The 25,768-nt window shown below is 42.8% G+C and overlaps 2 protein-coding genes and 1 pseudogene across 30 annotated transcripts in view; 2 read left to right on the forward strand and 1 right to left on the reverse strand.

Annotated features, from left to right (window-relative positions):
- PFKFB2 (6-phosphofructo-2-kinase/fructose-2,6-biphosphatase 2) overlaps positions 1-25,768 on the forward strand; it is a 47,986-nt gene that overhangs the window by 8,234 nt on the left and 13,984 nt on the right. For 15 of the 29 annotated variants that reach the window (XR_013529867.1, XR_013529869.1, XR_001908320.4 and 12 more), the window contains exons 1-8: positions 12,228-12,297; positions 13,602-13,703; positions 20,865-20,990; positions 21,518-21,614; positions 22,038-22,104; positions 22,242-22,316; positions 22,674-22,730; positions 24,025-24,149. Coding sequence is in view for 15 of the 29 variants with exons in the window: in XM_008985586.4 (XP_008983834.1) it covers positions 13,619-13,703; positions 20,865-20,990; positions 21,518-21,614; positions 22,038-22,104; positions 22,242-22,316; positions 22,674-22,730; positions 24,025-24,149 (632 nt within the window). In the remaining 14 variants the exon portion in view is untranslated. Of the gene's footprint in view, positions 1-11,975; positions 12,144-12,227; positions 13,401-13,601; positions 13,704-20,864; positions 20,991-21,517; positions 21,615-22,037; positions 22,105-22,241; positions 22,317-22,673; positions 22,731-24,024; positions 24,150-25,768 lie in introns of those variants that run through there. The other 14 variants (XR_013529870.1, XR_013529877.1, XM_078357020.1 and 11 more) reach the window with 4 other exon arrangements.
- On the reverse strand, positions 3,308-10,482 carry YOD1 (YOD1 deubiquitinase). Its single transcript, XM_002760741.7, has 2 exons — positions 9,975-10,482; positions 3,308-9,001 (listed from the first exon to the last, which is right to left on the reverse strand). The coding sequence occupies exons 1-2, from the start codon at positions 10,315-10,317 to the stop codon at positions 8,298-8,300; spliced, it is 1,047 nt and encodes a 348-aa protein (XP_002760787.1). The 5' UTR covers positions 10,318-10,482; the 3' UTR covers positions 3,308-8,297.
- LOC108589188 (small ribosomal subunit protein uS5 pseudogene) lies at positions 18,979-19,884 on the forward strand (annotated as a pseudogene).

The following is a 25,768-nucleotide window of genomic DNA, read 5'->3' on the forward strand; positions in this document are numbered from 1 at the left end:
CTTTTCCTCTGGAGACATCATTTTCCAGAATGGGTGGCTGAGATGCTGAGAGGCCGAGTGGTGTTTCTGACAGCTTAACAGAACAAGAGGCATGGGGATTGGAGTCCAGGGTCCACCAATGGATGTGCTCTAGTGAACCACACTCACTGCAGGTTGAGACCTCAGAGAGTGGCAGGCACCACAGGAGTGAGCATGAATTCTTCCATCACTGGTGTGGGCTTACAAAGTTATGGTGATGTCTGTACACTCTGTGAGAGAGGTAAGGGTTATCAGGAATAATTTTGTCTATGTTTTCTACTTAACTTTGGTATTGATTTCAAACCTGACTCCTGAGTCAGCAGCAACTCCAAACAACTCCAGATTAATAGTTTTTTAGCTTACTGCAATGATTCAAGAGAACCATCTTTAGGGTTTTGGAACATGGCCAAGTAATTATGACACGTGGTCCAATACCTTAAGATTCACTAATGAAGTCCTCCGATTGGATACAGAGAAATGCCATGGGAGTCAGATCAGAAAACTCTGATTTGTGTATGAAAGGAATTCTAGAAGGTCAAGAGGGCAGAGAAGTTAAAAGAGTGGCAGCTAGTAAAGAAAAGAAAGAGGAGACTATTCATTCTCTGAGAGCTATTGATAATTTCTTAGAAATTCTGGAATTTTAAAACACAAGTGAGGAAGTCATTAAAGTTTCAATGAGTTTAGGGAAATACATTTGTGCCTTGTTTTCATCTGGTAAATATCCTCAAGATTTATAAACAAAAGAGACAAAGACAATCCAAGTCAGAACAAAATAGAAAATATATTTGAAATGCCTGCTTTTCCATTCTTGAATGTCTCATTCAGGCATAGAGATGTAAGATAAGCATAGATACTTACCCATGCAATAAGTATACACTTTGCCAAATATGTAAGTACTGCTTTGCAGCCTTTGCCGCATAACTAAGAGCCCAAGCCACTCTTTTTTCAAGCTTTAATGGGATGGAAAAGAGGACAGAAAAACTACATTTTTCTTTTTGTGGTTATATAACTAGCATTTAAAACTTTTTAAATTATACTTTAAGTTCTGGGATAAATCTGCAGAATGTGCAGGTTTGTTAAATAGGTATACATGTGTCATGGTGGTTTGCTGCATCCATCAACCCGTTATCTACATTAGGTATTTATCCAAATACTATCCTTCCCCACACCCCACAGCCCCGGACAGGCCCCAGTGTGTGATGTTCCCCTCCCTGTGCCCATATGTTCTCATTGTTCAACTCCCACTTATGAGAACATGCGATGTTTGGTTTTCTGTTTCTGTGTTAGTTTGCTGAGAATGATGGTTTCCAGTTTCAGCCATGTCCCTGCAAAGAACATGAACTCACTCTTTATGGCTTCACAGTATTCCATGGTGTATGTGTGCCACATTTTCTTTATCCAAGCTAACATTGATGGGCATTTGGGTTGGTTCCAGGTCTTTGCTATTGCAAACAGTGCTGCAATAAACATACATGTGCATGTGTCTTTATAGTAGAATGATTTCTAATCCTTTGGGTATATACCCAGTAATGAGATTGCTGGATCAAATGGTATTTCTGGTTTTAGATCCTTGAGGAATTGCCACCCTGTCTTCCACAATGGTTGAACTAATTTACACTCCCACCAACAATGTAAAAGCATTCCTATTTCTCCACATCCTCTCCAGCATCTGTAAGACAGATTTTTTTTTTTAAGATGGCAGGGACCTAATGACTTCTATCACTATTTCTCATAATGCAAAAGAATACCTCCATTACTCATTTTCTTAAAATATGATAGTATCCCTTTTCATTCTTGTTAGGCTTTTAATGTAATTTTACTTTGAAACTATATTCATCTTTTTTTAATCTGAGTTATTTCCTCTAGGGCCTCAGAGAATAAATCTAATTTATCATTTATACATTTCCCAAACTTTGAAGTTAGCTATCATGTCAATCTGGTTTTTTCCTCATTTCTTCAGCCTCCACGATGGCCATCAAACCTGTTTTTCACCACATTTTACATGCAAAACCCACATCCAAACCTCCAATGCGACATGACCAACATTAAGACTACTGCTTCCTTTTTTTCTGCTCTTTCAAGTATTAAGATGCTGCTATTTTTGCAGCCTAAGCCATAGTACTTTATTGGGATCAGAATTAGAACTAAGTGTCATTACTATATCTTTTGTCAAATCAACTTAAGCCAGGTTTTCCCCATGCTGGACTCACATAATGGATTTAGAATTCAAGCCCAGGACTTCACATTTAGGAATATTCAATGTTAGGGTTTTTCAGCTTGTTGAGATTTTTGAATTGTCATTCATTGTTCTACCAGTCTTCTCTGGATTTACATTATCTATAAATTTAATAACTATTGTTAAGTAGTGAATGACAGTGAATTGCATGTGAAGCTAAGGACACAAAACTGGTATAAACCCTCAGAGATCTCTCCCAAGTTGATCAATGGTTCATTTAAATAACCATGGTGATGGTCACGATTCCCAAGCTTTTTTTTGAGCATGCATTAGAATCACCTGGTGGGCTTATTGATTGTTGGGTCTCATCAATTTCTGACTTCCTTCTGAATATTTGCATTTCTAACAGGTTCCCAGGTAATGTGATGACTTTGAGAAGCATTGCTTTACGGGCACAATTAATTATTCAATAAGCTACCATCACACAACTCAGAACCTTGTGATGTGAGGTTTGGCTTGGCTTATTCTTGTGTTGGATGTATGGTGACCCCCAGAGATATATTTTATGCTGCTGTATGAATTGATATTACAGTTCCACCTCTATAATTTGTAAGCTTTCAATGAGAAAGAATGGGTAAGTAGTTCAGTTTAGTTAGGGGACCTGAACTCTGGCCAATTCTAATAGCCCCAGTGTTGCTTCAAATACATGTTTAAATGTTGACACTGCCGAAGATGAAATATATTCTCCCACAGCGATGTTGCTGTTTTCAAATAGATCTAAGTTCACAAAGACTGCAGTCTATTAAAAAAGAAATATTAAGCCTTTCCACATTGACAATTTGTCAGCAACAAATATTGAATTACGACTTGCAGGATTTGATTTAGAAAAAAAATTTAGTCAATGAATGGGCATTCTGAATCCTTTCGGTGTTAAGTAGAAGCACCTTAGTTTCTCCTATCTCATTCTTTGAGTCCGCCTAAAGGGTGATATTTGGTAGATTTTGGTACCTTAGTCAAAGATGCAGTCTATTAGCTTTTGATAATAAATATGCAACTTAAGTAAAATGGCTGTTCACTGGCCCTCTGCCCTGATCCCAAAATATACTCAAACAATGTTTTCACTTCATTTATTCTTTTGAAACAAGTCATTTAATACAGCATTTATATATTTAAAATCATACATCTCATAAATAAAATCAATGCATCTTAATGACAATGGCAAAATCACATAAGAGTTGTAGAAAATGAAATTAGACATCTTCCAGGTAGCAGCAGTGCATTAACGTTAAAAAATGCTGGCAAATAGGCAAAACATTTTAAAACAAGAAAGCACTGTCCATCTTCAATAAGAAAAGTATTTTTAATGCTGTTTTGCTCATCCCTACTAATTTTTCAAGTCATATTCTAAAGCTCTGATTTGGCAGTCTTCACTTGTGGTTTTCTTTTTGCATCAGGAACCTCTGTCTCTACTGCAGTAATACAGAAACTACAGGAATATTATTCTCTAATCCTTTTCACAAGCTATCCATATTTATTCTGTATTTAAGCCGAATTCAAATTTTTTCAAGGAAAAATACTACTTTGCTAAGTACATATTTCCTGTAAACAGCTTGAGTCCTGAATGGCACCAACGTGACTGGAAAACTGACAAAATTAGGTCCCCTGGTCCTTTAAGTAACTTATGGGCTATGCTACATAGCCTATACCAGTTTATAGTGAGTCTCATGTATGGCAGAAATTCTGAGCCTAAGATTATCCTTTCTGTTTACCTACAACTTAATCAAATTATATTCTCACTATTCCTAAACTTGGTTAGTACTTTTTAAAATGTAAGTATAAAAGGGCATCATGGCAAAATGCTTATAATTAATGATTTCACACTTTGATGACAAGCTTTTTCACCTATGGCCATGCTACATTCTATGCCAAGAAATGGGGAAGGGTTGAGGTGACACAAAGGCATTGCTTTAAAAATGTTTGCAAAAGCATCTTTTGTGACTAGGAATGCATCTGATTTGACAATCTCTTCATTTTCAGTGCTACCTTATCCTCTTGGCCCTTTCCTCCCTTCACTCTAAAATACCATGAGGGGCTTACCAACCTCCTTTAAATGTGTATGAATCAGGACTTAAATCAGCACCCTACAATTCAACATCAATAATTCTAAGTCAAATATTCAAAGGACTGTAAGCAAAATGCTACCTAATTCTGAGAAAAATAAACACTCTCTCGCAACCAGAAACATTTTATATTTTTAAGTTGAATAAAATGTGCTGACATATAAATTATAACACTTCATAAGAAAACATCTTATTTAATAAACTAGCTTATTCAAACCAAGCGTTTCACTTTGGACTTAAAATGATGTCACTTGTATATGACACTTTTAAGGCCTCTGACTCAAAAATCAGCTTCCTTAAAATAAGTCTGCTAGGAAACAAACAAGTTTTAAGGACCTAATCTTTTAGAAATTATCAGTCATCATTGCACTACAAGGACAAATTTGAATACTGCATTGTACAATGAATAATACAAGATATTCACATTATAATAAGTAACATTTTTAATACTAGGGCACAGACTGTGCTCCTAATAGTTACTGAAATTGAGTTTTACTGTTACCAAAACACCAGAATGTCGTCCATTAGATACACTATACACTGATGGCAATCTTTGATTAAGAAGAGCTGATGGTTAGTAGCTCAAGAATCGTACTTTAATGTCCTTAATTAGATCCCTAGAGGGCCAACACGTAAACTTTTATTTCACCTTTTTTTTAAAGTGCTGCAAACAAAATAAATGTATCTTGACACATGAAAGAACATAATTCTTAACATGTTTAGGAAGGCCACCTGATTTGTCATAAAAAAAATTGCTCTGTTGCTTAATCTTGCATACTTCCCATTCCAATTTTTTTTTCCAAAAAGACATAAGAAAACCATGTTTAGCTAGGGCAACTTGCAACACTCACATTTTAATTCCTACAAAGGAATAAACTAGAGAAGTAAGTGATACATGGGCATTTAGGGACACAGACAAATAAGATAGGTAGATAACATAATGTTAATTCCTGATTATTATTTTACTGGAACTTCATGGAATAATCAAGTGGCATGACTACATTAGTTGTTAATAACAGGGTCAAACTGACCAGCAGTCAAGCTTCCAGGGCATCACTTGACTATGCTAATTTCATGGAAAACAATTAAGAAATCAACCATGATCCATTAGCAAAAGAAGTAACACACTAATGTCTTCACTTGGCTAACACATTGCAAAATTTCCAGAGATACTAATTTTAACTTCTGAAATCACTTCATACAGGAGTGAATCTTCAAAGCACTACACCTGACCTTTAATCCAAAGAAGAATTAACAGAAAGGTGGAGTGAGAAAGTTAGGTCTTTATTCACTTTGTCACTAATGTAAACTGTCCTCATTAAAAAAAAAAAAAAAAAATCCTGTATGGCAGGCAAACACTGAATGAATAGGAAGAAGAATTTCATTCTGCTCTAGTACAAAACTTAAGACATTTAATCCTCCTGAAAGTTTTAAATCCATAGATTTTCAAAATTCCCAAGATGAGAATTTACTCCCATTAATAAATTTCAAGAGTTTAATAAGCACAGTTTTAAAAAAATCATGCAAATTCTGGGGCTTACAAGCTTGAGTTTAGAATGAGCAAAGGTTTAGGTTTTTAATCCTCAATAATTCAGTCACATGGCCTGTAAATAAACCTTCATCTTGAATTTTTCCATGATCATAACACTAAAGTACGAGTGCTGAATTTCAGCAGATGATTAGAGTAATTTTTAAAAGGAATTTGACTTAGTATCCGTGTCCAACTGGTAAATGGACAACCTCGATAACAGATAAAACAGAATGAAATAAGAGCTCCTGAATAAATACTTGACACTTAATATGTAAACAAAGCACTTACAATGAATGGGTTTAATTCTGTAAAATATCAGTGTTCTATTCCTTTTCATTTGTTAAATTTACCCACCATAGACGATATATACTGAATTTTAAAGTGACAGAAATTTATGTTGGAACATATCAAAACATAGGACACAAACATATCAAAACATGCCTGGCACAGTATAAATTACTCAATAAATATTTGTTGCATGAATAAACTTGTAGATCTAAAGCTGCATTAAGCAAATGTCAAATTTGTCTCCTAAAGTAGCAATGGAAGGCAAGATTTATGAGTAATGATGCATAAAGCTCAAACTGATGGTTGCTGTCTAGTGGTATAGTCTTAATTTACAGTTTTAAATTTAATATTTTCTGGGAGAAATAAGAAAGATGCAAAACCAAAACCATCCAGACCAGATATTTTCAATCCTATTAATTTGAACATGATTGCCAAACATTAAGTATTGTAAGCTCACAAGTGCTATTTTTAAGGCTCAGTAAAATAGAAAACTAAACACTGTTAAGTTATACTAACCATAATAGCTTATACTGTCTAAAATAACTATGCACACAAAAGATATTCAAGAAATGTCATCTGATGATTTCAAACATATTTTGTGAATTGTTCCTTAAAAGTACTTTTTTCCTATATTGCTCAAACGTTCCTTAATTTTATATGGCCACCTTCACCAAGTGAAGTGCTAAAAGTAAAGGTCAATTTTAAAACATCTGCCAGGAAGATAGGCTGAAAAAGAACTAAGTGCTTTAAAGTATACCATTGATACTCTGAGATACTTAATAAAAAATAAGACCAAAACAATCAAACTTCACAACATTAAGCCTCTTCACATTATGTGAGATAATACATAACATATGATAATTTAGCATCCCTGATCAGAATAATTAAGAAAAGAGGTAGAAAACTTTATCTGGAAGATCTTGTAGTGAAGCTAAGTTTTAGAGGGTGTGCCTTGCGGATTAGTCCACCAAGCAAATGGCTACACATCTAGTATTAGGAAGAAGCAGAATTCCGAGAAAGCTGCATAAGGCAAGGATTTAAACATATTCCTATTTTGGAAGTGAAACAAATTCATTCAACAGCATTACTCCAATTACTTCAAAAATCAAAGTAAAAGATTGCAGATAAGCAAAGTGCTAATTTGCAGAAATGTGGAATTCTTTAAAATCACATTAGTGGAGGGATAAGGCCAGCACAAAAGCAAACACTGTGTAGGTATGCAAAAAAAATCTTACAAAAACCAACCCAAAGCAGAGCATTATTACTTTAGTTGAAAAAAAAAAAATTTGGATAAAGTGCTCTTAACACAAGGCTGAGAAAACTAAATCCCTCCAGACAAATCTTTATGCAAATGAAGGGAAAACTGAGCACTCAAATTTCAAGGAATTTCAATTAAAAAAATACCCTGCTTAACTTCAAAATGTTATCCAATGTGACAACCAATACAAGAATTGCATTAAAACACGAGGCCAACGGTCTTTTTAAAGCTTCAGTAAGCTGCTCAGGCACCTTTTCCCTCATACATTCTACTTTTTATACACTAGATATCTTAAACAGGGCACAATCAGTTCCTGTTTTGTGATAACATTCTCAAGGGAAACTCATCCCTGTAAAAATTGCTTGTGATGTACTTATCAGTGGTTAAGCACACATTTATAAAGTCTACCAAATTGCAATATAAAATCAGTTTGGACAATTCTGAGTATCTTCATTTGATGAATCAATTCATAATTTAGAAACTTAACTCATTCAGTTTTTAAAACGACTCAGTTACTGGAGACACTGGTAAATGTCCAGTGGCCTCACAGGCCTTCCACATTACCCAGAATGTGATGTTTTCTTCTAAAAGTTAAAGCTGCTGGGTGCTAGTTTATAATACTAAATCTCAATCTTCAGGTCAGTGTCAGTAGGTGGCAAGGATCACCTCTGTCACTCCAGCAGAAAGAGGCATGTATGTACAGTCTACCATTGTAGACACACATCTGTAAACTTGCACACTAATTTTAATCTTAACAAGGAATTTCAGTGTCTTAGTGGTTTTAAGTTAAAAGGATGGTTCAAGCATTGTGTCCTTTTGTTCTTTAGGGTTACAATAGCTTATTGGAAAACCCAGAGCCTTCTGGATCTGTGAGGTAGTAGGCTTCAACCCTCATTCATGCAGAGATCACACTTCTCCAAAGTTGGTATGGCCTGTCTCCTTGGCATGTTCCCTTGCTTCTGCTTGTCCAGTTAATCCTTTCTGACATACCATGCATCTCAGGGTGAAGCGGTTGACATCAGTAAACTGTCTCCTTTTCCTAGCTTCATCTGCTAGTTCCAGTGCTTGTACGAGAACGATATCATCATTAGAGGAGAAAATGGTCAGAGGAGGTGTGTCTGGATCGGGGAAGTTCCGCTGAAGTGGATCATAGTGGATGCCGTCATAAATAAGCAGAACCCTTTTGGTATATCCTGCATCTTCCCCAAAACGATCAATTCTTACTGTCTGTGTATCCACTACACATATTTCACATTGGTAAAACTTGGACAAAATCGATATCTCTATTGCTCCTCCCCAAGTGTCATCCCTTTTGATCCAGTCACAGTACTCTTGATTTGTTTTTCCCAGTATTGCCTCACTATAGAAGTCTGGATCACTTGCTACAATTTGTGCTATGAGGCGTCTCATCTCAGGAGCACAAGCTGGATTCAAGACTCCTCCTTCAACGACATAGTACACACTGGTAAAGAGGCAAGAGTTGTCTGCTGGGACCACGGTTCTGGCAAGCACAGGCAAAGTTTCCCTGACGTAACTAGAAGCACCATGTTTAGTAAGTGAAGGTGAACTTTTGGGCCTGGTTTGGTCTTCTTCAACGATCAGCATGTCACCTGTTAAAAAAAAAAAAAGAATTCAGAACTGCAGAGAAATTACAGAAGAAACTGAAGTGTTCACTAGCCACGTCTGTAAATTACAAACTGAAGGAGTTAAAGCATAAACTGGGGTTACTAAGAAGAATACAGCTTTGCAAATAAGTGACCAGTAACAATTTTTATTCACTGAATTTTCATAAAGATGAAAAAAGAACAAAGAACAAAAAACACTTCAGATTGCACCCCAATTTAGTCAAGGGGTCTAGAGTATACAACTTGAGGCTTACTTAAAAAGATATATTCAAAAACAAAATTTCATTTCCTTATACAGTATCTTACAGAAGGTGCTCACTACAAAGTAGGCCGCTAGGGGGTTCTCCTTCTCCGGAAAATTATCTACTCTATCGAGTGTTTACAGCGTCCTTGATACAACTGGAAGCTTTTAATTATCAACACTGATGTTCAAGTTTTAATATGGCACAGAAATAAACTGCTCCTGGTTAGAACTTGAAAGGGCTTTCAGTGGGTGTCTAAAAGCTAACTCTAAAATGAATATGCCTATCAAACGAAGTATCTATGAAGGCGACCGCAAAAATGAACCAAGAAAAAAAAAAAATCCTGCACCCTTAAGACCTGATCGATGATATAGGGAAAAAGAGACATAAATAAGGACAGAGAAAAGAGGCCCTACTTCTTTTTATTTTTGTGAACGCCGAGGGAAAACAAAATCAGATAGTTTCAAAGCCGACCAGAAAGCGGATTGGGTAAGGGGGACTTCAAGGCTGTGGGTTGCTTTTCAAGCCTGTGTAAAGACCAGGAGTTGCTAGACACTTGCCCCGGCTTGCGTCAGAGTTCTCTGTTCTTTGATCTATCCTCACCCCTGGTCTCAAAGCCCCAGTTGACCCACAGCCACCGTAACTAGCTTTCTATTCTCTCTCACGCCCCTCTCCGTCCTCCCGAGACTTTACTGGCCCCAGCCCTGATTCCTTACCAGATTGGATGGGCAAGTCCTCCAGAATGGTATCCCCATTGCTGAGATCCAGGCACTCGGGAGGGTATCCGACGAGGATTCGCTGACCGCCGGGGGCGATCCCGGTGATGGCGGCAATTTGGCCCTGGAGTTCCCACACCCTGGTCCGGCTGGACAGCCCCTGCAAAACATGGGTGCCGTCCTTGGCCTTGCAGCGGAGCCGCCACATCGTGTCGGTCCGGCTGCCCACAGGCCAGACACCCTCGGGGCCAGCTTTGGTCCCGGCAGCAGGTTGAGAGTCGCCGCCGGGACAACCAGGAGCCGGGTGGACTCCAAAATGGCGACCTTTAGCGGGGCCAAACATCGCGAGAAGTTGCGCGTGGTTCCAGTTCTCGCGACGCTTCGAGCTCTGCTTCTGCCTTAGCACCTTAGCAAGCGCGAACACTTTTAAAGTGATAACAATTTTTTTTCCCCACCCTCAGAACGAAGATGTAAACCTCCGTATTCCTAAAGGACAACGGGTCTTGCTACCTGTAGAGCGAGTGAGGTAGCATATATGCTCAAAGAAGAGGGCGGGGGAAGGAGTTCCTGAATGAAGCCGTGGAGATTGGAATGTGACCTGGCACTTAATGAGGTCGGAAATTATTAAATCGGGGCTTCCACACTATACCCAGACTACACCAGGAGAAACAGAATCATAGCTCACAACGCAAATGAATGCCAGGAATGGTCGGTGAGTCAAAGGACCAGTCAAAAACAATCCTACTTGTGACTAGACTCGTGGCTGCATTAAACATTGACTCATTGGAGTTTCAGGGGCCAAAGGACTGACCTTTCCACCTCCCGAGACTGTGCTTGAAAACGTCTATTTGCTACATCAGAAAGCACAGTCAGCATCTGGGCACAGGGCAGTTGCCTTATTCAGGTGGTGGCAGTGTAAGGAGGAGTCGTGAAACAAGTGTCATCAGATTCCAGTTCAGTTCCTGGGCATAGAAATATGAAGACTTCATTCCTGCCTTCAGTGTAACAAGTATTCATTGCGACTGAGCGAGAGGGTGGAGTGTGAGACACACAGCCACTGAATTTCAAAGCAACGTGACAATGCTAGATTACGTGTACCTTTTCAACCATGTATGCCTAGAACCCAGGACTTTGCCTCGTAAATAAAAAGTGTTCAACAAATACTTGCGAATGAATAAAGACAGAGTTGTAACACAGAGAGGGCTACTAGAGCGCTCTGGGAGTTGTAAAAGCCTCAAAGAGGCGATAACTATTTGAACTTTAGGAAGAATGAATTTAATTCCTAGGCGAAGGAGGAATAAAGACATCCGTGAATTTATATTTGTCTTTTTCAAGAAATCCATACTCATTGTTCTTTATACAGCCGGGATCCAGACAGCAAGTCCCACCTGCCTAGAGTGGGTTTATCAAGCATCAGACGGGCCCGCTGGGGCAACTATGAAAAGTGTAGTTCACGTGGAAGGTGCAAACTCATCTCCTGTAAAACACTTAGCTTCTGAATAAATTATATGTAATCTTTTCACACCTTTAATGACTCAATTTTTTTTTCTGGTGCAATTTTCCTCCTTGGTTCTTCAAGACGATCACCACAGATGATACAGCCTGGGTTGGGGGCAGGTAGGAGGGAAAGTAGGAATGGTTAGAAGCCCACTGGGGTGTATGGGTGGGTCCAGGGAAGCTTCTGGTTCAAAGATGAGAGTAGTTGATTTTCTTAGGGTACAGCTTCTGACCTGTGGAGAGGGATATGTAAACACCCTAAGGTATAATCAGCTCAAGTGTTGTGGTAGTTTATTCTAGAAAAAACATCTTCATAAGCCTACGTTCCCATTTAGGGATCTAACGAGGTTGTGCTGGGATTCAGGAATGAGAGCGTTAATTCTTGCAACACTTTCTCATCATCCAAAGTACACACTCCCTCTCAAGGCGCCTACTGAATAGTTCACTCTCGCGAGAGTCAGAAAAAAAGCCGGGCTTTTTATTAACCCCGCCCCCAGCCCTATTAGTTACTAAGCAACGATGCCACCAGGCTCCACGGCGCTGGGAAACTCGGGAGCTGGTGATCTCTCGGGTTCCCACTTCCACCCGCCTTCCGGAGCCCTCGTAGGCAATTGTGACCTGGCCCCGCCCCCGGGCCCTCCAGGCCCCCGATTGGTGGATGATTCTCTCCAGGTGAGGACCTAGGCTCGAAGGGGTGGGGCCAGACGGGCTCACGTGATTTGCCGGCAACTGGAGCGCCCGCCCCGGCCACCAGCTGTCGGTTCGGTTGCGTTACTGGGGAGGCGCCGGGGCCAAGGCAGGGAGGGATCATAGGAGAGATCGTAGGGTGAGCCACAGCTGCGCAGCGCCGGGTAGGGTCTAGCGGGCTGGATGAGGGGGCTGCGTGCCCCTGGATGAAGTGCGGGGCGAGGTGCTGGTCCCCGGGCACTGCAGGGAGCGCGGACGTTCTGGGACCGGCAGCTACAGCGGGTGTTTGGGTTGGAGGATTTGTGTGGTCAGCGTTGGAATCATGTAGGGCTCTTGAAGCCGCAGGACCTTCCGTCCTCACCAGCCCCCTCCTGTCTGAGTTTGGGGCATGAGCTCAGGGGTTTCCCATTCCAATTCGAATCAGGGCTTACCCCTCTTTCTGAGGTGACCTTGGGGAAGTCATTTACCACCTCAGCTCTCCGGTGTTCTTTAGACTGAGTCCCGAGGGTAACTGGGGAGAGAGTGCGGAGCATGGCGTGAGAATGCACCAGAGTAGAAATAACGACGTGCTAAGGCTGTCTTGGGGTTCAGTTACTGTTTTTCCTTCAGGGAATATGTTCGAGATTTTCCCACGTCTCTCACTCTTTTCTTTTTTCTTTGAGACGGAGTCTGTCTCTCTCTGTCGCCAGGCTGGAGTGCAGTGGTGCGATCTCTGCTCACTGCGACCTCTGCCTCCCTGGTTCAAGCGATTCTCCTGCCTCAGCTTCCCAAGTAGCTGGGATTGCAGGCACGCAAGACCACGCCGATAATTTTTGTATTTTTAGTAGAGTCAGGGGTTTCACCATGTTGGCCAGGGTGGTCTCGATCTCTTGACCTCGTGATCTGCCCACTTCGTCCTCCCAGAGTTCTGGGATTACAGGTGTGAGCCACAGCACCCGGCCTCACTTTTTTCAAAACTGAGACCTAAGGTTAGATTGGAGTTACTTTCTTGGTAATGAACTTGGTCTATTTATAACCCACCCCACCCCAACTGCTGCTGCTACTCTGCCCAGATTCTTAAAACTAGAATCTGAGGCCCTGAAAGAACTTGAACATGCCACTTAATTCGATGACTCTCAAATTTTCAATCTGTAAAATGAGGAGAAGAAATAATGGTAGCAAAATCTGCCTAATTACAAGATTACTGGAAGGACTGAAGAAGATAATGTCTGTAAATGTAGACTTGTCAGTCAGCATACAAATGTAAGTTTCTAGTGCAATTCTTTTTATAGGTGAGGAAACAGAGCTAGAGAAGTAGCTGTTAACTGGGATTAACAGGACTGAACTTGACTCTTGGCCCAGGGTGCTTTTACTTATACCACGCGAATCCAATGCACTGAGTTTTTTGAGTTATGTCTTCTTTCTTCCCTTTCCCTTTTTTTACATTCTACTTCTCTCTTTCAGACATCTGAAGAGCTGCCATGTCTGGGACATCTTCCTCAGAACAGAATAAAAACAGCTATGAAAGCAAACCCCCAAATCTTCGAATGTCAGAGAAGAAATGTTGTGAGTTCTGGCAAAGAGGAGGGACTGCTCTCTCTCTCAGCATTTATCTTGGGAATATAGTTATAATCCTGGACTCTGCTGCTTGGTGGGAGTGATAAATAATTATTTGACACGGAAATTTAATACAAAGTCTCCAGGGTGGAATGTCCTGTCTAAAACAAGTAGACTTAGTGAAATGTCTGTTCTTGGGGCTAGACTGCTGGTGTAGCCCAGAAGTTTCTTACTGCTTTCTTAAACTGAATCTTTGTCTCCTGGGATGTTTGCACACTGGCTTCCTGATGGAAGTTAGAACAAACATCATTGTGCCTGATGAGTAAGGCACAGTTGCAGGTGCAGGAATTACTTGGAGCTGGTAATGTTAGCAGCTTTATCTGTTGGGCTAAGTTTTGGGAGACTGCTCTTCATTGTAGAAATTGCAGATGGGAACCAGTGCTGCCTGGCTTTATTCCCTACAGGCCCCGGGGGAATGAGCCCTGACACACTTGGCTTCTCCTAGTGTCTTGGGCATCTTACTTTCTTACAGAGTTAGCCTTTGTACTTGGTAAACTATTTTCCCTGTAGGCTCATTTATTTGAGGACAGCTTTCACCTGAGCATTTCCATGCTTGTCTTTTAGAGACAGCAGGAGGGTTTGTGGGGAGATGAAGCGTCATTTCCTGTCCCCATGCATCTGTATTTCTAAGCATGTTCATAGGTTGCATAGCTTCCCAAAAGGTCTGGGATGCTGTTCTCCATGTGTTTCGGGGAACTTCAAGGAATGCTAACTTTTGCTTCTGCTTCTGGATTGCACCTTTCCTATGAAATCCTCTTAGTTCTTCTCACTTCAGTGGATATATATATATATATATATATATATATATATATATATATCAGCAGGTGGAAACAGCCAACCAACCAGCATGAGACCATGACTCGTCTTATGTTCAAAGCATTCCTCAGAGCCTTGACCTTGATGTCATGCCATCGTCAGTTTCATGATTAATGGTGATAATCTCTCTTCACCTAGCACCCATGAAGCCTGCTGGACAGAAGCAGCTGGCTAGATGAGATACTGGGGTTGGCACAGTTAGGGTCTACAATTAGGGTTCCTTTTCTCTGCCAGGGCAAGAAGCCAGGTGCTAAGGGCAAAATACCCCATGAGAGATAACTAGTATAGCATGAGGTTTGAGTGTAGCCTCTGGAGTCACACTGCCTGGGTTTGAATCCTGGGTTTATGACTTCTTAGCTCTTGAACAAGTTGTTTATCCTCTCCATGCCTCAGTTCACTTTTTTAAAAAGTGGGGATACTAATAGTATGTCCCCCAAGAGTGACGTGAGTATTAAATGACTAAAGGTAGGCACTTCGAAGAGTGGGGCATATAGCTAGTGTGTGTTATTTTTCCCAGGTGACTCAATCTGCCTGTTGCATTTATTCCTGTAATGTTTATATTGAACCACACTCAGATGGTGTATTGGAAGCTCACTATTTAAAAGAGGCTTGGGAAGAATTATTTTTTCAGTGAAGAATGTTTTCTCCTCTTGTTTGACCATATTGTAACCCAGATTGGGGATCTGGGACATGTCTCTTAAAGGGAGGTACACTCGTGTTACTAGGGTGCTTGATCCAAAAGAGAGCGGGGGCTGGGGGGTGGAATAGATAATTGTGGGAGTCTCTGACTCCATGATGCCCTGTGTCAGTCCTAGCTTTGCTTTTTTCTCCATGGTAGGAATCTCTTCTACCTGCCTTCCTAATTCTTTTGCAGTTCATCTGCCTTGAGGGCTTTCAATTAGTCAAGGAAACAGTAATCCTTGGTTTCTTTCCTGTCTTCTAAACTCAAATTCCTGCTCTGGGCTCTAATCTCTTTTTTCCAAGCTCTAGCTTCTCTAAACACCTTTTTCTTAAAGAAGAAGAAGCCACCATGGTTTATTTACCCCAGTCTCTCCACCTTCCAATCAGGCTGTGAGGCTGTTGCAGCCATAGTCAAAGGGGAAAATACAGTTCTGAGGGTGTGTTCACTCACTTCCTTTTCCTCTGGAGCTGCACTTTGGAGCAGGTTCCCCTGGCTGCTTAGTGTTCACATCAGCAGCTGCTTTCTTACTAGCTTAACTGTTGTCCCCTTGCTGCTAATTACACCTGTGTTGGCTTACTTTGACTCTGGAAAGTGGCTGGGCTTAAGGATTTCAGAGCTGAAGAATGACTTTGGGGGTCAAAACCTCCTAAAGAGCATTACTGGGACTTCAGCTGCTCCAGGGATGAGGTGAAGAGGGGCTACCGGCTGAGGTGACTTTAAGGTGCTCAGAGGCCTGGTTGCAAGTCTTATGAAAGCAGAAATGGAGAAATCGACATGCTTTTTTTTCTTAAAAATTTTTTTTGAGTAGTTCTGAAACAGACAAGTTCTTCCATTTATCTTTCCCTAAATATGAAAGCAATGTATGTTCATAAAAAACTGAAACTACAGAAAGAATTTATAAAGCAAAAAGTAAAAAAAAAAAACTCCTATCTCTTCCAAGTATGATTCTTTTAGACATCTTATTTTGGTATATCCTATTAATAAAAGTAGGTTGATATTCTTCACATTCTATTCAGCTGTCTTTTCCTTTTTTTTTTTTAAATAACTTACTGTCTTGTGAACAATCTTTTCATGTGGGTAAATCCAAATTTACCTCATTCGGCATGGTATGGATACGCCAGCTTTGCGCGGTTGGACATTTAAATTGTTTCCAGCTTTTCATCATCACAGAGTGCTGCAGTGACCATTCTTACACATACACCTTTGCACATTTGTGCCAGCGACTTTTCCTACAGAAATAGAAAAGATAGACACATTGGAAATGTTCATCGGCATTACTAATTTGCCCTCTTAAAACGGTCTATATTGTAAGCTGTTTTTAATATTTCAAGATATTTGATGGAAATGGGGCAGTGCCAACTATAGCCTAGTGGTTAACTGAAATATGAGCTTTCTTAGTGTTTGACTGCAGTTGTATGACCTTGGTTATTTCCTGCCTGTCAACTGGCAGGAGTTAATCAGCAGTTCTGACTTCTGATGAATAAAGGTAAAATATCACTAATGAAACATGCTAATATGCATATTTCTAAATGTTATCTCTCTTTAGAACCAATAAAAGAAGATGATCTGGGTCATCAAAAGGCTGGGAACCATTGCTCTCCTAGACCTTCCTTCAGGATTAGGACGGAGAGCATAGTTGGGTTTATCGTGAGGGTACCTTTGTCAAGTGCTGACATGAGGAACGGGAGCTGGCAGCTGGGACTGAATGGACAGTCATGAGATCAGGAGACTGGTCAGAGCCCTGACCTTGACTGTCTACTGTGGGTCCATGGGCAAAGCTCTTAGCTTGAGTTTTTCCATTTACATGAGGGAAGTTATGAAGTCCTCTCTCTTTTTTTTTTTTTTTTTGTAAATAATTCTTTTTTTTAATCTATTTGTTTGTTTTCAGACTGGGTTCTGAGACTGGCTAACTTGTATTTTTAATAGAATGGTGTTTCACCATGTTGCCAAAGCTGGTCTCAAACTCATGGGTTCAAGCAATCCACCCACCTTGACCTCCCAAAGTGTGGGATTACAAGTGTGAGCTACCATGCCCGGCCTCAAATCCTCATTTTATCTAAGCAAGTTTGTGAAGGGAAAATAAGTTTAAGTCTGAGAAGAGTAGTTGAACCTGGCTTACAGCAGGTGGAAGACAATTTCAGGATTGAGTAGTTTTCTATTGTATGACAAGAGATGGGTTACATTGTCTCTGAAATTAATCAGGTGGTGGTGGCAGGTTTTCTTAACAGGCAGGACGGAATGTTCCTACTTTTGCCAGTGTGGCAATTTGAGATAAGAAGTGGGGTTTAGTTTTGTACTCCAGAAAATGAGAAGCCCTGGTTGTAAGAGGTGTGCAGGAGCGTGTTCCAGGAAGAGGTGAGAGGTGCGTTGCTGGAGGGCTCTTGGGAGGTCCCTGGTGGATACGGTTTCTTTTTTGTTCTTTGCATTCTCTGTCCACATGGGTAAACATAGAGCAGCTGGTTCCCTGGTTGCCTTCAGGGCAGCTCCCAAGTATCAGTTCCTTTTAAGCTTTAGGGAGGGTAACAGGACCTTTGGGGGAAGTGTCTAATGGGCTGGAAGGTGTGGACACAGCAGGCCTAGGAGTGAAGGTAATGAGCCAAATGGTGGAGGATTGAGAGGAGGCGTTGAGCTGAGCTGGAGAAAGTGAAGACTCAGGGGATTTTACTACTTAAACCTGAGGCAGCTGATCCCATGCAGAGGCTATCTGCCTGTTAGGGGTCAGTGGTCAGGGATTAATGCCAGCTGAGGCTGCAGGGTAGTTTGCTTGCCTTTGAGCTCCCTATTTGCACAGAGCTGAAAATCACTTATGTGGCTCTTTTACCTACCTTGGAGAGGCTCCTGCTGAGAATCAGGAACTTTCCATGTGTACAGTGGGTAAAGGGCTAACAGCCAAACCCTCTGACCCCAGGTGTGGGCCTCCACTTCTTCCTACTCACCACTAGGGTCACTCTGAGTACTTGCCAAACACCCTTAGGAAACTTCCTTCCGAGGTTGGTTCTCTCCCTAGGCCCCTCCACCCATTTCTCCACTGAGATCTTTTTACCTTTATTTCTCAAAAAAATGAAAGTTGTATTGTATTTCCCATCAAAGTAGCTCCAGCTTACAGAATAGTTTCTTAATCACACAAGGTCACTTAGCCCCAGGCAGAGAGGCAGCTGCAACTTGCAGGGCACCTTCTGGGAAGCAGTAGTGGGAAGTGGGAGGGGAAGGTGTTTCTTCCCTTTACCCTATCCTGTGCGGGGCCTTCCCTCATTGGAGCCAGTAGAGCCTGAGCCATCCCAGATGACCTCAGTGTGGTTCTTGGCCCCAGGACAGTGGCTGGTAACAGTGCAGGTCCTTCTCCCACCTCTCCTCTGCAGCAGGATGGGTCAGGAGGAGCCAGCCCCTATGAGCAAAGTGATGAGGAGCCTCTTTTTATGGAGAAAAGCTGCAAGGAAGCACAAAGATTGCTGTTCCAGGGCCAACTGTACCCTTGACTCATTATGTGTCCCTAGACAGGTCAGCTATCCCCTGGACATCATTTGCCCTGCCTGTCCAGTGAGACTTATCTCTGCAAATGAGCATTTCTGAAGTAAGTTAATTTACTAAGGAAGGGTAAACTGAGGACTGTTAATGCTTCTCAGTTGTCTGGCTTTTACATGATCCATGCTGGCAGGTTGGCCCTGATGGCCCTGTGTGGGCTAGCTCCACCCTGAAGCTTCCCGAGGTCTATTCAGAATGTGTATCGCTTCTTCTCCAATAAAACACCAAATGGCGGATGACGCCGGTGCAGTGGCGCGGGGGGGTGGGGGGGTGGGGGGGATGGGGGGATGGGGAACCGCGGTGGCTTCCGCGGAGGTTTCGGCAGTGGCATCCGGGGCCGGGGCCGAGGCCGCGGAGCTCGCGGAGGCAAAGCCGAGGATAAGGAGTGGATGCTTGTCACCAAGTTGGGCCGCCTGGTCAAAGACATGAAGTTTAAATCTCTGGAGGAGACCTATCTTTTCTCTCTACCCATCAAGGAATCTGAGATCATTGACTTTTTCCCGGGGGCCTCTCTCAAGGATGAGGTTTTGAAGATTATGCCGGTACAGAAGCAGACCCGTGCTGGCCAGCGCACCAGGTTCAAGGCGTTTGTTGCTATTGGGGACTACAATGGTCACGTCGGTCTGGGTGTTAAGTGTTCCAAGGAGGTGGCCACTGCCATCCGTGGGGCCATCATCCTGGCCAAGCTCTCCATTGTCCCCGTGCGCAGAGGCTACTGGGGGAACAAGATCGGCAAGCCCCACACCGTCCCTTGCAAGGTGACAGGCCGCTGTGGTTCTGTGCTGGTGCATCTCATCCCCGCGCCCAGGGGTACTGGCATCGTCTCAGCACCTGTGCCCAAGAAGTTGCTTATGATGGCTGGTATCGATGACTGCTACACCTCAGCTAGGGGCTGCACTGCCACCTTGGGCAACTTTGCCAAGGCCACCTTTGATGCCATCTCTAAGACTTACAGCTACCTGACCCCTGATCTCTGGAAGGAGACTGTGCTCACCAAGTCTCCCTATCAGGAATTCACTGACCACCTTGTCAAGACCCACACCAGAGTCTCCGTGCAGAGGACCCAAGCTCCAGCTGTGGCTACAACATAGTATTTTTATACAAGAAAAATAAAGTGAATTAACATTGCAAAAAAAAAAAAAAAAAAAAAAAAGAATGTGTATCAAGTAGGCTTTCCCAACTCAGTCTTACTATGAAATTCTAGCTTAAAGAGGAGCTCATGGCCTGAGTGCAAAGGCCAAAACAGCTTGAGGCAAAGCTTTCTGCAGTGGACAAGCTAATTCTCCTGCATGGTTCTGAAGGGATGAGTGGGATACTGGAGACAGAATCTCTGTTGGACCTACTATAGGAGCCTGCTCAGTTCTGCACTGGTAGAATCTCCAAGCATTAGACCTTCCTTCACAGCTATATCATTTTTATATTGCCAGGCATTCTTATGTTAAGGAGGATGTCAATGTTTTTTTTTTCTTTCTTTTTTTGAGACAAAGTCTTGCTCTGTTGCCCAGGTTGGAGTGCAATGATCTGATCATGGCTCACTGCAACCTTGAACTCCTGAGCTCAAGCAATCCTCCTGAGTAGCTGAGACTACAGGTGCACACCACCATACCTGGCTAAGTTAAATATATAAACATATTTACATGTACATATGTATATATGGATGTATATATAAAGAGTCAAGGGTCTCTCTGCTGCCCAGGTTTATCTTGAACTCCTGGCCTCCAGTGATCCTCCCACCTCAGCCTCCCAAGTAACTGGGATTACAGGCACGAGCTATCATGTCCAGCCCCATCATGATTACTTTCTTTCTTATCCTTGCCACTTTTCCCCTCTTTCCACCTTGGGTATCTCAGTGAAGACCTCAGACATGAAGAAGAGACGTGTCGTGGTTTGGGTATTTTCCGCTCAATTCTTTAACTGTTTCAGGAGGTCTGCCTGATATCTCCTTATTTGTCTTCCCAGACTTCCTGAACCTTTGCTTTTCTAGAGGTTTATGAAGATAAAATGAGATTGCCTATGAAGTTCGTAGCTCAGTGTGTAAACCTTAGTAGGCCCCTAGTCATTTCATTTTATTTTGTTTCATTTCTTTCTAGCATGGGCCTCCTACATGACCAACTCCCCGACTCTCATCGTTATGATTGGTTTGCCAGCCCGGGGAAAAACCTACGTGTCCAAGAAACTAACACGCTACCTCAACTGGATTGGAGTGCCCACCAAAGGTAAGTGTGGCTCATTCCTCAGGAAGGGAATTTATTACTTCCTGGGCCTCACAGGTCTCTGGGAGACTTACTCTTCCTGGCATCAATGCTATAGGGTGCTTCTGGAAGAAATAGCAGTTGCTTTCTGGTTTACTGGAGTTATTCTGTTCCCAGACTTGTCTCCTTCTGGCGTGGGTGGATTGGCCTAGTTTTGAGAGAATGCCTTTGATAGGACTATTAAGATGTAGAAGAGCATAGGGCTGTACATTTTCAGAGGTCTTACATGTATGTTATCCAACCCTATCAGTGTTGCTGCGAAATAGAGTGGCTGAGGAAATGGAAACCTCAGACAGCTTAAGACTTGTCCAAGGTCTAGAAAGTCAGGGCTTGAACCCAACTCTTTTGACTCTTAATCCGATGCTTCTTCCAAGCTGCCATGCTGCTTGTTTCATCCCCTTGGCCACTCCGACATTAGGCCAAGCAAGAAGTCCCATTTGGTGGGGCCATCATATTGTTTTGCTGCTGAAGGATTTGGGTGTCTTCTGCAGTGTTTAATCTTGGGGTGTATCGGCGTGAAGCTGTCAAGTCCTATAAGTCCTACGACTTCTTTCGGCATGACAATGAGGAGGCCATGAAGATCCGCAAGTGAGTCTTGGTTAAGGCCTGATCTCCAGGTCAGCTCTTTCTTGGCTGTTGTGAGTCTCAGTGTGACAAGGTTTGGTTTCATCTCAGTAAATATCTATGGGGAAGTTAAGTGTAAGTTACCTGATGGGCAAGTGACCTTAGGCTTGGGTGGGCAGAAGAACAGGACTCAGGGTGATACCTGTGTGCTTGTAGGAGAAGTCTAAAGAGGGATAAGATCTGTGCATCGGGGCAGGGGCAGGAAGGGGTTATAGGATGGTGTGAAAGCCCTCAGTGAGTAAGCGGAAAGATCTAGTTAGAGGAAGGTTTTCGGCAGTGGGAAACTAAGTGGGTAGGGATATGACTCCTGTAGCCACCCGAATGTCTGTGTCTCTCACTGTGTTTGAGCTTAGCTCTCCTTGCTGGTTTCATTTGCTCTCCTGGCAGACAGTGTGCTCTGGTGGCGCTGGAAGACGTTAAGGCGTATCTCACCGAGGAGAATGGTCAGATTGCGGTAAGCTTTATCTGTTTCTTCTTCTTCCTGGTCCCCACCCTGGCAGCAGCCTGGCTACCCAGCCCCACCTTGAGTCTGCCCTGGTGGGGTTCCATTTCTCTGTTCCTGCTCATTTACCTTGTGTGCGTTCTTCACAGGTGTTTGACGCTACCAATACCACCCGGGAGAGGAGGGATATGATTTTGAATTTTGCTGAACAGAATGCCTTCAAGGTGGGATCTGACTCCATGCTGGGGGAAAAAGGATGAGTAGAGGTGGGGAGTCAGGCTGGGGGCATCGATCTCTTTCACTCTAGTGGGTGAGGGCAGGATGGGATATCTGAACCTCTTCTCTCAGAGCATACCCCCAGTCCTTGAGTGTTTTCTTTCAGGTCCTTTCTCAGACCTTTAGCCTGTATGTATATTTAAGGCTCAGGGGATGCGGTAAGAGCTATGAGGAGGACTTGAAGGCCACTTTCATGAAGAAAATCCTGGGAGATGTGGTGGCTGGGTCGGGTAGATGAGCACGTGCTCTTAATTGACAGCTTGGCATTTTTGACTTGTGTATAACTGCCTTCTCCCCACGGCCAGGTGTTCTTTGTGGAATCTGTCTGTGATGATCCTGATGTCATTGCTGCCAATATTCTGGTGGGTGACACCCTACACATCACCTCCTCTTCACCTTTTGTGCTACATGTGTGTGTGTCTGTGTGTGTGTCTGTGTGTCTGTGTGTGTGTCTGTGTGTGCATCTCTGTGTGTGTGTGTCTGTGTGTGTGTCTGTGTGTGTGTGTGTTCTCTGTGGGGAAGGGGTGTTTGGGGTAATGAAAGAGAGAAATGGCCATGTTTAACATCTCAAAGAGATCTTTTCTGTCTGATCTGGTACTTCTATACTCTTCTCTTGGGAAAGGAAACTGAGGTTTTAGGGAATCAAGTAAGAATTATCTGTTGAATGGAGACCAGGGTTTAGGTTGTAGGAGTCTCGGCCCTGTGTTCTGCATATTATCTGGATGCTGAGACTAGATGTTGGAATAAATCAGCTGGGCTTATTGGCTCATGCCTGTAGTCTCAACACTTTGGGAGGCTGAGGTAGGTGGATTGCTTGAGCCTAGGAGTTCAAGGCCCAGGCTGGGTAACATGGGCAAAACCTTGTCTCTACAAAAACCACAAAAATTAGCTGGGTGTGATGGCACATCCCTATAATCTCAGCTAGCTACTTGGGAGGCTAAGGTGGGAGGATAACCTGAGCCTGGGAGGTCAAGGCTACAGTGAGCTGTGGTTGTGCCACTGTAGTCCAGCCTGGGTGACGGAATAAGAACCTGTCTCAAAAAAAAAAAAAAAAAAGGAATGAATCAGACTCTTCATTTCGGGACTTACCTACAGGAAGCTTATCTCCTCAGCAATTGTCCAGTGTTCCAGTCAGTGTTCTATACATCGAGCTCCTCATGCCCTGTGGGGTCACAGCATAAGACAGTCCACATTGGATGGGTTGTGCTCTGCTAGGCTGAGTAGATAACCATACACGGTCTCATGCAGGTGCTCTCTCAGCAATTGGAATTTGGGATCATCTGAGGAAGAGGCATCTGGTCCCAAGTCAGGCACTGGGGTCATGCACCCTATTCCGAGTGGTAATGGGGAAACACTGGAGCCTATTCTGTTTCCTCAGGAAAGTACATAGAGGGATTGGGGCCCAGGAGCAGCTTCAGCTGCGTGACTGCCTCTGTCCTGCAGCCAAGTGCAGGCACATGACTCCCCAGTTGTCTCTACTTTTTTGGTTGCCAGGGTCACAGGATGGGGGAGGGGGTACTCAATGAGTGGAGTGCCAATGTTCCAGTGAAAGACGACTTTTATGGGGTTCTTTTTCTTTTTATAGCAGTGGCTATTTGTAGGAGGGCTATTAAGGGCACACCTCTGACGAGGCCTTTACTGTTGCTGTGATTTTAGGAGGTTAAGGTGTCCAGCCCTGACTACCCTGAAAGGAACAGGGAGAACGTGATGGAGGACTTCCTGAAGAGAATTGAGTGCTACAAAGTTACCTACCGTCCCCTTGACCCAGACAACTATGACAAGTAAGGTTTAAGGCCATGGTTTGAAGGGCCCAAGGCAAAGGTCTCATCTGAGAAAACAACCTTTCTCCCTCTAATCTCTAACTTCCTTCTGATAATCCAAATCTAGTGTTAACATCACCCCAGAGAAATAAGGTGTGGATTTGTGGCTTTTTTGTGGGTTGCATCTTGTACACGAAAACCAAAGTGGTTTTTTTTTGTTTCTGTTTTTGTTTTTGAGACAGGATCTTGCTCTGTCACCCAGGTTGAAGTGCAGTGGCAAAATCAGGGCTCACTGCAACCGCTGCCCTCTGGGCTCAGATGATCCTCCCACCTCAGCCTCCCGAGTAGCTGGGACCACAGGCGTGTGCCACCATGCCTGGCTATTTTTTGTATTTTTAGTAAAGATAGGGTTTCCCTATGTTGGCCAGGCTGGTCTTGAATTCCTGAGTTCAAATGATCCACTCACGTTGGCCTCCCAAAGTACTGGATATTACAGGTATGAGTTACTGTGCCTGGCTGGAAGTGTTTTTTTATCATTAATTTTTCTCTCTCTAGTCTCTAAGCACGATTTCCTCAATCGCAGTATTATTGGCACTTTGAACTGGGGGATTCTTTGTTGTAGGAGCTGTCCTGTGCATTCTAGGATGTTTAGCAGCTTCCTTGGCCTTTGCCCACTGTATGCCAGTAATACCTCCAAGCTGTGTCAACCAAAAATGTCTCCAGACATGGCAGGTGTTCCCTGGGGGGCAAAATCACCCCACTGCTCCACATCTCAATGCCAGGCTTCATGCCTGACTCAGAGAAATGTCTGATCAATGCCAGCCATCATTACTGTGGAAGCATCTGTTGGTAGCATGGTAGAGAATATAGATTAACTTGTCATGTGTGAGGTATATTAGCTGTAACAAAATACCAAGTCCATGTTGAGGAAAAATGGTATACACATGGAAATCTGCAGAAAGGTGGCCTCATAAAAAAACATGCATTTAGGGCAGTTAACAACTCTATTCAAATAATACAGACCTGCAGTCAAGTAAATGGCCCGTTTAATGTGCATGGCACACTTAATGCAGTGGTCTGTTTAATGTTTTGAGCCTTTCAGTTTCTTCATGTGGTTTTCCCAGGATCCCCTTAATATGGAGGCTGAAAACCACCTCTTTGTGGTTTGGCATAAAAGTCTTCTTCAGTTGGAACAAAATTGCACCTAGAAAAACATTCAGAAGAATACCCACACCCACGCGCACACACACAGACACACACACATCTCTACATATATATACATGTGAATGTTGGTAGGTGTTATCTCTGGTAGTAGGGTGATGGGTGATTTGTATCCTTCCATCTTTTTTTCTGAATATTTTATTTAAAATAAGCACTTATGACTGTTTTTTTTTTTTTTGGGCTGGAGTGCAGTGGTGCAATCAGCTCACTGCAACTTCCGCCTTCCCGGGTTCAAGCGATTATCCTATCTCACCCTCCCGAGCAGCTGGGATTATAGGCACCCACCACCACGCTTGGCTAATTTTTGTATTTTTAGTAGAGACAGGGTTTCATTATGTTGGCCAGGCTGGTCTCAAACTCCTGACCTCGTGATCTGCCCACCTTGGCCTCCCAAAGTGCTGGGATTACGGGCATGAGCC

This window comes from Callithrix jacchus, chromosome 19 (assembly GCF_049354715.1).
Source record: "Callithrix jacchus isolate 240 chromosome 19, calJac240_pri, whole genome shotgun sequence".
Classification (NCBI taxonomy): Eukaryota; Metazoa; Chordata; class Mammalia; order Primates; family Cebidae; genus Callithrix; species Callithrix jacchus.